The following is a 13,475-nucleotide window of genomic DNA, read 5'->3' on the forward strand; positions in this document are numbered from 1 at the left end:
AAATTATGATTTTATTCCAATTATTTATATCTAAACCTTATATATTTTTAATTTCAACCCCTCTAAAATCTTATAATAATCAAAACCATTAAGAGATAACAAAATCAGTTGATAAAGTTAAAGTCATCTATAAAATAATTGTTCACCATAAAATCTTTAAAGTTATTAGAATATATACACAACTAGATGGCTGTGAGAAAAATAAATGCATGTAACAGATACCCAAGAAAACAAATAGTGTAGCTACATAAAATATACAAATCATGATAAAACACACACTATTACATAGTGTTTTATTTTACATTTTATTTTACATGATAAAATAACTATTACAAATTTGCTTATGGCTCCATGTTATACATTATTTTTAAAAGAGAAGTTCAATTTGATTCACTTTCTATCTTCTGAGTATCTGACTGCTAAACCAGTAAAATCTCAATAAAACTGGAAGTGCAGAAACTTTGTGAGAAAACAGATAACCTTGCATTTTTATAGGTTTTCTAGATACAATGGTACGGTGCAAAGCATATGTTTGCAATATATTCACAAATAAGTTATTTTAAAATACCATAGTGGTAAAGAACGATATCAAGGATTTCTAGGTAAAAACGGTAAAATGAAGTCAGGTGAAAGAATCTCTCTCTCAAGTACATTGTTTTGCTTTCATTTTATTAGGTATTAAAGTGCTGGTACCAATACCAAATGAGAGACTGAGAGAGACTAACTCAAACGGTATCCTCATCTTTTGCTCTCTGACTTGGAGGGAGAAACTGCTGCTGAGAGAAGGGTAAAATGGAGGAAGTAAACAACTACAGCTTATTTTTTTGACAGCATAGAGACTCTAGCATACTGTGTTGAACTGGGGACAATTTGAATCCCAAAACAATTCTGCTATAGAAAAAAGATAAAACTGCCACTAAGTGTTTTGTTATAAAGTTCATTCTAACAAAAACTCAGAACGACAACTGCTTGTATGATTACAGTTGAATTATCTACTTTCTCCCTTACCTCCTGACTAAACGTAGATATAATAAAAATGCCTGCTCCCATACCATAGCTCTTTGGGGAACATAAACAAGTCACAGATTAAGTGCAGAGTGAAGGGATATTCACTCACATTAAATCAGAGAAAACAGAACGTCAAGTCAGGGTTACACACATACAGTCCCAGCAATATGAGGGAGAAAAGCACAGTGATTATTAAACATAGAAAATCAGAAAAGAATCACAACATAAGAAGGGGGAAAAAAATCAGACAGAGAACCCAACCTGAAAGATAATCTAAAAGAAGAAAATGCCCTGAGTTCCTGCACTAAGAACTTAACGAGCTGAGGCTGATTTGAGTGATAACTCCAATTCTCCCACATGGGTCAGTCTAGTGGTCAATTAAACTCTCTCTACTGCAATGCCACAGTCTTGGTGGATTGATTTTGTCTGTGCAGCCAGCAGGACGAACCCATTGGGGGAATACACTTTTCCTTTACATTCCTTATCACAAATGTAGTTAAGTATTTCTGTGATTGTTCATTTAATGTCTATCTCCCTTACTTGACTATAAGTTCTATCTGAGCAAGGACCATATATATCTTGCACTTCATCCTAGCACCTAGTATCATGCTTGAGACATTGTAGATTCTAATAAATAACTGTTGAATCAATAAATAAATGGTAATATTGAAGCTTCTCCTAATCATCATCTTACCCTCTCTGATGCACAACCATGACGTTTAGTCACCTGTAATGTACTATATGAAATGTAAACATGCCTCTGAAATAAGAGGGTAGCATCACCATCACCATCTCATAGCTTTTACGTGGCAGCCATCACTAAGTATACCCCTCCCTGTAGAGACCTGATGCTAATCTAGAGTCCTTCTTAACACAGTGGGCCAGAAAGCCACTAGTAATTGATCTGGGTTACCGGGAGAGTTAAAATCCACTTGTTATTCTCAATATATTTGTTTGGTGATCCAAATACATATTATTGAATAATTCAGTCTATTATAAATCTAATTCAATAAAAAATCATAAAAAGGAACTTAATGAACAAATTATATAAAAGCAAGGAACTAGACAAGCTAAGAAAAAAGCTGAGGACCAAATAACACCATTACAAAAATAGTTAAACTCAAAATGGAAAAAATGCTTGAGATAAAAACAGCCAATACTTAGGAAAACAATTTTAAAATTCAGAATAATATGAGAGAAGACAATAAATAGGGAGAACAAAAGCAATCCAACATAAGAAAATGTTCCCAAAATACAATGGTATAGAACAACCTAGCTGAATAGAATATTTTTAAATAGAGTATGTTAAGATTTTCTAAAATGAACAGCAGAACCTTCAGTTTAAAAAAGGATATGGTGCTCAAAAAAAAAAAAAAAAGCTACTACAGAATAACATAATCAAGAAATATTATCCTGGTTAAGGTATTAAACCTCAAAGTTTAAAAAAAATTCTTTAGGAAGTAAATGAGAAGGGGAATTAAGCTAGTCTGTTTTCTTAACAGCAATGTTCAATGCCAGAAAATATTGTCCTTAGGGAAACAAAATATGACACAAGAATAGAATACATGACAAAGCTGTCCTTCAAGTATAAAAGCTATAGATATGACTCATAAACATGTCAAACATAAAGGACATGGAACCAAAAAGCATATTTTAAAACTTCTTGATGGTAAAATACAGCCAGCTAAGAGACGAATAAAAATAAAGAACTGAGAAATGGAAAAACTATGACATAGGAGTTACGATAACCTTAGAATCCATGTAAACACAGAACTGAGACTAACCAAGTACAATAATTATAATGACAAAATAGAATTTAAATGTTATAATACTTGATAACGTCATAACAATAAAACGTACTAATCTGAAAATGGAGAGGGGGAGGCAACAGGTAGAGTGAGGACAGTAACCTTCTTCAAAGCAGATTAATGTATATTGCTTTAAATAAAAACACAAAGACTGTAACCTCTTAATTTTTTCACATTTTTTCATAATCTTAGAAAAATATTTTTTGAAATAATATCACTTAAAGTGGCAAAACACTTATCTAAATTTAAACAATTCTTTCCATTTCTCTTTATTTTCTTCTGTAAAGTTTCAGTGAAATTAATTTTTATATTTTGAAGGTAGCACTATAATATGAACCTAGTTTTAGAAAATTATATTCGTGAATGCACTCAACTACCCATCTTTTTAATCAAAACGTATATATGAAGATATATCTGGAATGACAATTACATAATTTTTTAAATTTTAATTTTTGTGGGTACATAGTACATATATTTATGGGGTATGTGAGATGTTTTGATACAGGCATGCAATGTAAAATAATCACATTATGGAGAATGGGATATCCATCTCCTCAAGCATTTATCCTTTGAGTTACAAACAATCCAATTACACTCTTCAAGTTATTTTAAAATGTACAATTAAGGTATTATTGACTAAAGTCACCCTGTTGTGCTATCAAACAGGTCTTATTCATGTTTTCTATGTTTTTGGACCCATTAACCATCCTCACCTCCCCCAAATCCCCCTCCATTCCCAGCCTCTGGTAACCATCCTTCTACTCCCTAGGTCCATGAGTTCAGATTTGAGTTTTAGATCTCACAAATAAATGAGAATATGTGTTTGCCATTCCGTACCTGGCTTATTTCATTTAACATAATGATCTCCAGGTCCATCCATGTTGTCGCAAATAACTAGACCTCATTCTTTTTTATGGCTGAATAGTACTCCATTGTGTATATGTACCATATTTTCTTTATCCATTCATCTGTTGATGGACACTTAAGTTGCTTCCAAATCTTAGCTATCGTAAACAGTGCTGCAACAAACATAGGAGTGCAGATATCCCTTTGATATACTGACTTCCTTTTGTTGGGTATATACGTGGCAGTGGGATTGTTGGATAATATGGCAGCTCAATTTTTAATTTTTTTGAGAAACCTCCAAACTATTCTCCACAGTAGTTGTACTAATTTACATTCCCACCAACAGTGTACAGGGATTCTCTTTTCTCCACATCCTAGCCAGCATTTGTTATTGCCTGTCTTTTGAATATCAGCCATTTTAACTGTAGTGAGATAGATATCTCATTGTAGTTTTGATTTGCATTTCTCTGATGATCACTGATGTTGAGCACCTTTTCATATACCTGTTTGTCATTTGTATGTCTTCTTTTGAGAAATGTGTATTCAAATCTTTTGCCAATTTTTTGGTCAGATTATTAGATTTTTTCCCATAGAGTTGTTTGAGTTCCTTATATATTCTCGGCATTAATTGCTTGTCAGAGGGGTACTTTGCAAATATTTTTTCCATTCTGTGGGTTGTCTCTTCACTTCATTCATTGTATCCTTTGCTGTGCAGAAGCTTTTTAACTTGATGTGATCTCATTTGTCCATTTTTGCTTTGGTTGCCTGTTTGTGAGGTATTGCTCAAGAAATTTTTGCCCAGACTAATGTCCTGGAGATTTTCCCCAATGTTTTATTATAGTAGTTTCATAGTTTGAGGTCTTAGATTTAAGTCCTTAATCATTTTGATTTGATTTTTGTATATGGTGACAGATAGGGGTCTAGTTTCATTCTTCTGCATATGGATATCCAGTTTTCCCAGCACCATTTATTGAAGAGACTGTCTTTTCCCCAGAATATGTTCTTGGTCACTATCAAAAATGAGTTCACTGTAGGTGTGTGGATTTGTTTCTGGGCTCTCTATTCTGCTCCATTGGTCTATGTGTCTGCTTTTATGCCAGTACCATGCTGTTTTGGTTACTACAGCTCTGTAGTATAATTTGAAGTCAAGCAATGTCATCTTTTTGCTTAGGATAGCTTTCGCTATTCTGGGTCTTTTGTAGTTCCATATAAATTTTAGGACTGTTTTTTTCTGTTTCTGTGAAGAATGTCATTGGTATTTTGATAGGAATTGCATTGAATCTATAGATTGCTTTGGGTAGTATGGACATTTTAACAATATTAATTCTTCCAATCCATGAACAACATAAAATATTTTTCCATTTTTTTGGTGTGCTCTTCAATTTCTTTCATCAGTATTCTATGGTTTGTATTATAGAGATCTTTCACTTCTGTGGTTAATTCCTAGACATTTTATTTTATGTGTAGCTATTGTAAATAGGATTACTTTTAAATTTCTTTTTCACACTATTCACTGTTGGCATACAGAAACACTACTGATTTTCGTATGTTGATTTTCTATCCTTCAACTTTACTGAACTTGTTTATTAGTTCTAATAGTTTTCTTGTGGAGTCTTTAGGTTCTTCCAAATATAAGATTGTATCATCTGCAAACAAGGATAACTTGACTTCTTCCTTTCCAGTCTGGATTCCCTTTATATCTTTTGTCTGACTATCCTATCTAGTACTTCCAGTACTACGATGAATAACAGTGGTGACAGTGGACATCCTCGTCATGTTCTAGATCTTAGAGGAAAGGCTTTCAGTTTTTCCCCATTAAGTATTATACTAGCTGTGGGTCTGTTATATATGGCTTTTATTATGTTAAAGTATATTCCTTCTATCCTCAGTTTTTTTCGGGTTTTGATCATGAAGGGATGCTGAATTTTATCAAATGCTTTTTCAGCATCAATTGAAATGATCATATGATTTTTGTCCTTCATTCTGTTGATATGACATACCACATTGATTTGTGTATGTTGAACCATCCTTGCATTGCAGGGATAAATCCCACTTGGACATAATGAATGATCTACCTAATATATTATTGAATTCAGTTTGCTAGTGTTTTGTTGAAGATTTCTGTATCAATATTCCTCAGAAATACCGGCCTGTAGTTTTCTTTTTTTAGTGTGTCTTTACCTGGTTTTGGTATCAGGGTAATACAGGCCTTGTAGAATGAGTTTGGAAGTATTTCTTCCTACTCTATTTTTCAGAATACTGTAAGTAGGATTGATATTAGTTCTTCTTTAAATGTTTGGTACAATTCAGCAGTGAAGCCATCAGGTCCCGGGCTTTTCTTTACTAGGAGACTTTTTTATGACCTCAATCTCATTACTTGTTATTGGTCTGTTCAGGTTTTGGATTGCTTCCTGGTTGAATCTTGGTAAGATGTACATGTCTAGAAATTTGCCCATTTCTTCTATATTTTCCAGTTTATTGGCATATAGTTGCTTATAGACGCCACTAATGGCTTCTATAATTTTAGTTTCTGCAGTATCAGTTGTAATATCTCCTTTTTCATTTCTGATTTTATTTGTATCTTCTCTCTTTTTCCCTTAGTTAATCTAGCTAAAGGCTTGTCAATTTTGTTTAACTTTTAAATAAAAACACTTTGTTTCATTGATCTTTTGCAATTTTTTTTCATTGCAATTTCATTTATTTCTGCTCTGATCTTTCTTTTCTTCTACTAATTTGGGGTTTGATTTGCTCTTATTTTTATACTTCTTTAAGATGCAATGTTAGATTGTTTGAGTTTTTCCTCTTTTTTCACCTATAACTAACCCGCAACCAACATCATACTGAATGGGCAGAAGCTTGAAGCATTCCCTTTGAAAACTGGCACAAGACAAGTATGCCCTTTTTCACCACTCCTATTCAACAAAGTATTGGAAGTCCTAACCAGAGCACTCAGGTTAGAGAAAGAAATAAAGGGCATCCAAATAGGAAGAGAGGGAGTCAAACTATCTCTGTGGCAGATGACATGATTCTATATCTAGAAAACCCTATAGACTTAGAACCCAAAAGCTCCTTCAGCTGATCAATAACTTCAGTAAAGTTTCAGGATACAAAATCAATGTATAAAAATCACTAGTATTTCCATACACCAATAAGAGCAAAGCTGAGAGCCAAATCAAAGGCAATCCCATTAAAAATTGCCAAAAAGAATACACAGGAATACAACTAACCAGGGAGGTGAAAGCTCTCTACAACAAGAATTTCAAAACACTGCTCAAAGAAATCAGAGATGACTCAAACACGTGGAAAAACATCCCATGCTCATGGATAGGAAGAATCAATATCATTAAAATGGCCACACTGCCCCCAAAAATTTACAGATTCAATGCTATTCCTATCAAACTACCAATGGCATTCTTCACAGAAATAGAAAAAACTGTTTTAAAATTCAAATGGAACCAAAAAAGAGCCCAAATAGCCAAGGCAATCCTAAGCAAAAAGAACAAAGCTGGAGGCATCACGTTATCCAACTTCAAACTATACTACAGGGCTACAGTAATCAAAACAGCATGTTACTGGTACAAAAACAGGCACTTTTTTTTTTCAGAATAGTGTAGACCAATGGAACAGAATAGAGCACCCAGAAATAAGGCTGCACACCTAGGACCAGCTGATCTATTTGACAAAGCTGACAAAAACAAGCAATGGGGAAAAGACTCTCATTTCAACAACTGGTGCTAGCATAAGTGGCTAGCCATATGCAGAAGATTGAAGCTGGACATTCCTTACACCATGTACAAAAATCAACTTAAGATGGATTAAAGACGGCCAGGTGTGGTGCCTCATGCCTGTAATCCCAGCACTTTGGGAGGCTGAGGTGTATGGATCACCTGAGGTCAGGAGTTCAAGACCAGCCTGGCCAACATGGTAAAACCCCATCCCTAGTAAAAATACAAAAATTAGCCGGGCACGGTGGTGCACACCTGTAGTCCCAGTTACTCAGGAGGCTGAGGCAAGATAATCACTTAAACCCGGGAGGCAGAGGTTGCAGTGAGCCGAGATTTTGCCACTGCACTCCAGCCTGGGCGACAGAGTGAGACTCTGTCTCCAAAAAAAAAAAAAAAAAAAAAAAAAAAAAAAAAAAAAAAAGATAGATCCTGGACATAGGAATGGGCAAAACTTCATGATAAAGACACCAAAAGCAATCACAACAAAATCAAAATTGACAAGGGGATCAAATTAAACTCAAGAGCTTCTGCTCAACAAAAGAAACAATCAACAGAGTAAACAACCTACAGAATGGGAGAAAAATTGTGCAAACTATGCATCTGACAAAGGTCTAATATCCAGCATCTATAAGGAACTTAGACAAATTTACAAGAGAAAAAAAATCAACCCCATTAAAAAGTGGGCAAGGCACATGAATAGACACTTTTCAAAAGAAGACGTAGATGCAGACAATAAGCATATGAAAAAAAGCTCCATATCACTGATCATTAGATAAATGCAAATCAAAACCACAATGAGATACCATCTCACACCCGTTAGAATGGCTATTACTAAAAAGTCAAAAAATAACAGATAGTGGTGAGGTTGCAAAGAAAAGAGAACACTTATACACTGTTGGTGGGAGTGTAAACTAGTTCACACATTGTAGAAAGCAGTCTGATGATTCCACAAAGAGCTAAAAGCAGAACTACCCTTGGATCCAGCAATCCCATTACTGGGTACATACCCAAAGGAATATAAATCATTCTACCATAAAGACACAAGCACGTAAATGTTCACTCCAGCACTATCCACAATAGCAAAGACATGGAATCAACCTAAATGCTCATCAATGACAGACTGGATAAAGAAAATGTGGTACATAAACACCATGGAATACTATGCAGCCCATAAAAAAGAATGAGATCCTGTCTTTCACAAGAACATGGATGGAGCTGGAGGCTATTATCCTTAGCAAACTAATGCAGGAACAAAAACCTAAATACTGCATGACTTCACTTATAAGTGGGAGCTAAATGATGAAAACTTAAGAACACAAAGAAGGAAACAATAGACACTGGGGTCTACTTGAAGGTGGAAGGTGGGAGGAGGGAGAGGAACAGAAAAGATAACTATTGGATACTGGGCTTAATTCCTGGGTGAAGAAATAAGCGGTACAACAGACCCCCGTGACACAAGTTTACCTTTGTAACAAACCATCACACGTACCGTTTTTTTAAAAAAAGAAGTTTTCCTCTTTGTGATGTAGGCACTTACAGCTATAAACTTCCCTCTTTGTACTGCTGTTACTGTATCCCATAGGTTTTGGTTTGTTATGTTTCCATTACCATTTGTTTCAAAATTTTTTTAAATTTCCCTCTTAATTTCTTCATTGACCCATGGTCATTCAGGAGCATATTGTTTAATTTCCATGTATCTGTACAGTTTCCAAAATACCTTGTCATTAATTTCTAGTTTTATTCTATTTTGATCAGAGAATATGCTTGATATTATTTCATGCTTTTTTAATGTTTTAAGCCTAACACATGGTCTATCCTTGAGAATGAGCAATATGCAGAGGAGAAGAATGTATATTCTTGGATGAAATGTTCTACAAATATCTATTAGATTCATATGGTCTATATAATGCAGATTAAGTCTGATGTTTCTTTGTTGTTTTTCTGTCTGGAAGATCTGTCCAATGCTGAAAGTGGGGTGTTGAAGTCTCCAACTATTTCTATTGTATTGGGGCCTATGTGTCTCTTCAGCTCTAATAATATTTGCTTTATATATCTTGGTGCTCCAGTATTAGTTGCATAAATATTTAACACTGTTATATCCTGTTGCTGAATTGACCCCTTTATCATTATATAATGACCTTCTTTGCCCTTACAGTTTTGTTCTTGAAATCTACTTTGTCTGATACAAGTATAGTGACCCCTGCTCTTATTTTGGTTTCTGTGGCCATGGAATATATTTTTCCATCCCTTTATTTTCAGTTGGCATGTGTCTTTATAGGCAAAGTGTGTTTCTTGTAGGATACAGATCAAATGGGTCTTGTTTTTCTTAATTGGAGACTTTAGTCCATTTACGCTCAATGTTATTATTGATAAGTAAGGACTTACTCATGCCATTTTGTTATTTGTTTTCTGGTTGTTTTGTGGTCTTCTCTTCCTTCTTTCTTTCCTTTCTGTCTCCCTTTAGTGAAGTTAATTTTATCTGGTGATATGCTTTAGTTTCTTGCTTTTTATTTTTCATGTCTACATTGTATGTTTTTTGGTTTGAGGTTACTATGAGGCTTGCAACTACTATCTTATAACCCACTATTTTAACTGATAACAAGTTAACACTGTTTGCATAAACAAACAAAAATAATAAAAACTCTATACCTTAACTGCATCCCAATTATGTAATTTTAATGCCAATTATTCCTGGGTAGATTTTAGGTAATTTTTCTTTGTGCTTTCCTGACCAAAATTATTTTATTTGAATTATTTTTCATGAGCAAATACCATTTTTATGAAAACAGTAACATCATTATTTAAAAAAACAGAACGGAAGGAAAGATGGAATATTAGAAACATAAATGAAATAAAGCATTTCCAAGGTTGTTTCTAGTACCAGAATTAAAAGAACTTGCTAACAGTTAATAAGCCATGCAGAGAATGAGAGAGGAGTACATTACTCAATAAAAATTAGGGAATTCAGTCCAAAGGAATGCCAATTTAATCATTACATTTGAAATATTAGCATTTAATAAATATAATGAACTTACCTTTAGCTAATAAAAATGTGATCCAAGAAACTTTTAGCACCAATGCAGAATTTATTTCAGTAGATATCCTATTAAACAAATAGAAAGCAGAAAAAAACAGGAAAAATATATCACTGAAAGAAAGTTTTCCAGATATACTTTTTCATTGTTTCTTGTTGTGCATTTAAAAAAAAAGACCTTAGTTAAATGCATAATAGAATGCAGTCCATTTTAAATGCATAATTTACACCTGAATTTATCTCTATTCATTTAATGTTTCTATATCTTATAATTCTAAGATATGATATTTAGCCTATAGAACAGTATACATTCTTGACCATGAGAAGCTGCAAAAAAAAAAAAAAAATTAAGAAAAAGTAACCTCTTACCAATCACTATGGCTCTCCTGTGCTTTTTTCTCTCCAACACATCATCATTCTAATNTTTCAATTCTAATATAAAAATATATAAAAGACATAGTATGCTATAATATACTTTGTTTCAAATTACCTTAATATTTTTTGCTCTTTTTTTCTGATTAATTATCAACACTGAGCAGAAAAATGAAGGTTTGGATGACTTTAGTTTGCCAATTTAACACTTTGCCTCGATAGTCTTTCCATAGACACTCACTTGTTGGAATTAATAGACTGATATCAATTAATCAGTAAATATACAATTTCCCTTTATATTAATAATCTGCAATACTACTCCAATGGGGCAGAAAATCTCATGTACTACTCATTCCATTTCCAAGAAAAAACTCTGGAGCTCTATATTGGCATACTGTTAGAGCACGCATTATACATTTAAAATAATCATTTGGAAATTTTAATACAGATTTTTACATTTATTCTTACACAGAAATTATGCTGATTCTTAGTTAATAAAGTGCCTGTAACAGACCCTCCATAAAGATTTAGTCAATGAATTTGCATTTTTCTCAGAGTTGGTGATATGTTGCCCTGAATCAATTCCACCTTATTAGTTCTTCCTTGTAGTACAAGGCATGCATTTTATATTATTTTCTTTGTGAGAAGATAAATAATCTACACAGGACTTAAATCTATGGGCTTAATTTATGAAGTAGCCTGCTATAATCGATCAAACTAACCCTAACTATCAAGATGTTTGAGATTATTCCAGAAAATCTTTATTTTAAGTGAAAATAACATTCTCTGAACTACTTACGAACTGCTGGGTTGTGTCAAATATATAAGTTCACATGTCCTGAAAAGAAAAACATTATGACTTTTTAACATTTTTTCATAGTTTAGAAGTCATAGTAGTTTTCTCATGCTTTATTCACCTTCTTTTAAGAACTATACATTTTAAAAACAAAAAATGTATAGCACTACAAAACAAAGTTCAAGTAGATTTTCCCAATTTATGACATCTCACATCACTGTAATACCTAATTACAGTGACTGAACTCCCTATGTTCATTTGTAACACTGTATTTGGTTAGAATCCTAGATCAGGTCATAAAAATCTATTTAACTGCTAGTCATATACATTCATATAGCCTACTCTGAAATAAACAGGCTTTGGTATCACAGTTAATCCTCTCAATTACTCTTCAAAAAAAAAAGGTATAAATAAGATAGAAAACATCCTGCTGATCCACCTAAGGTTAGTAAAGTTTACTCTAAATTGTCTCATATAATTTGTCAATAAAAATTTTAAGTCCCTTTTACAAAGTCCTGAGTGGTCTTTTGAGGCCAAATCCGACTGTTGCTCCCTAGTTTAAAATCATTCAAGGAGTTTCCACTGCCTGCAGGGCAAAGTCCAAGATTACTACCAATCTGATCCCTTCCTACCTTTCAGCCATTAGCAATATCAAAGTACATCCTGATATCACTGCTTTGGCTTTGTACACATGCTAATCTCTAAGATGCTTGCTCCCAGTTCCCACTCATTTTGCTTGGTGAATTTCTGTTTTTCTTGTAAACCCTTTTCCGACATTGCCTTCTATGGTTTTTTCTCTGACCAAAATCACCACTATAGTTACCCTTCACCCTTAAACATATACAATGTAATGCTTTGTCCACTATGTAATTTCTGCTTCTTACAACAGAAACAAACATCCAAGCAGATTCCTTATCCCAGACAGCAGAGCAAACAACTTGGAAGCATCCAGTCAAAATTACTATAGCAGGAAAAAAAATCAGAACTGTACCCCAAATCACTCCTACCAATGAGTCCCCAAATTCTATATCTAGAAAAAAAAAAAAAAAAACCCTGATGATTATAGATCTTGAAGTACTTATATGTATAGAATACTCATTAAAGTTGGCTTAAAGAAGTTTTTGCTTGCTTTGTTTACTAGAGAGGTAATACATTCTCCTTACAAATGTAAGTTACTCATATAAAACTTGGGTTAACATTTTGGTAAACTTCTCTCCAGTCATTTCATTGTATGCATTAGTGGTCTAGGTTCCTTCCTTACACACAGTTATAATCAGAGTATATCCTGCTTCGTTTGTTTAACATTAGAAGCACTTTCCAATACTGCCATTATTCTTTATCACATTTTATTTTATATTTATAACATTTTATGTTTAGATACGTTTAATATTTATTGTTTAACTTCAGTTGTGAATACACAGTTGTTTCCAGTTTTTCAGGGGTCTAAATAATATTGTGACCAAAAAAAATCTCTAAAGCAACGTTGTATTTAGGATTATATTAAAATAAGCTACCAGATATGAATTAAAAGGTCATAAACAAGTTTAAAGACTAGAAAAAAATGTAGACAGTCACAATTAGGTAAATTTTAAAAGCAAAACACACACACACACACACACACACACACACACACGCATATAATACTCTACTCAGTGTGAAACAATACCCAAAGGAAAGAAACATTCTAAAACACGAAAAGTGATTCTCTCCACCGTTGACATTTTGGTCGATTTGTATTTTATTTATGGCTTTCTGTGTTTTCAAAGTAGTCTATAATTAGTTCATGCTTGTTATGCAAATTATTTAGATAATTTATCTCCATTAATAATTAAAATTCCCCTTTTCCTGTGCAAAAGCTTCTATTCTCGTCAAGAAAAGACCAAAAA

At 33.4% G+C, this 13,475-nt stretch overlaps 1 protein-coding gene across 1 annotated transcript in view; it reads right to left on the reverse strand.

The window, feature by feature from the left end:
• Positions 1–13,475, reverse strand: part of RB1 (RB transcriptional corepressor 1) — a 180,083-nt gene that overhangs the window by 122,470 nt on the left and 44,138 nt on the right. Inside the window, exons 4-5 of the mRNA XM_017873723.1 lie at positions 11,593–11,631; positions 10,423–10,490 (exon numbers count right to left, since the gene is read on the reverse strand). Of these exons, the coding sequence (XP_017729212.1) occupies positions 10,423–10,490; positions 11,593–11,631 (107 nt within the window). The remainder of the gene's footprint in view (positions 1–10,422; positions 10,491–11,592; positions 11,632–13,475) is intronic.

Source organism: Rhinopithecus bieti, unplaced genomic scaffold (assembly GCF_001698545.2).
Source record: "Rhinopithecus bieti isolate Rb0 unplaced genomic scaffold, ASM169854v2 scaffold_7398, whole genome shotgun sequence".
NCBI lineage: Eukaryota > Metazoa > Chordata > Mammalia > Primates > Cercopithecidae > Rhinopithecus > Rhinopithecus bieti.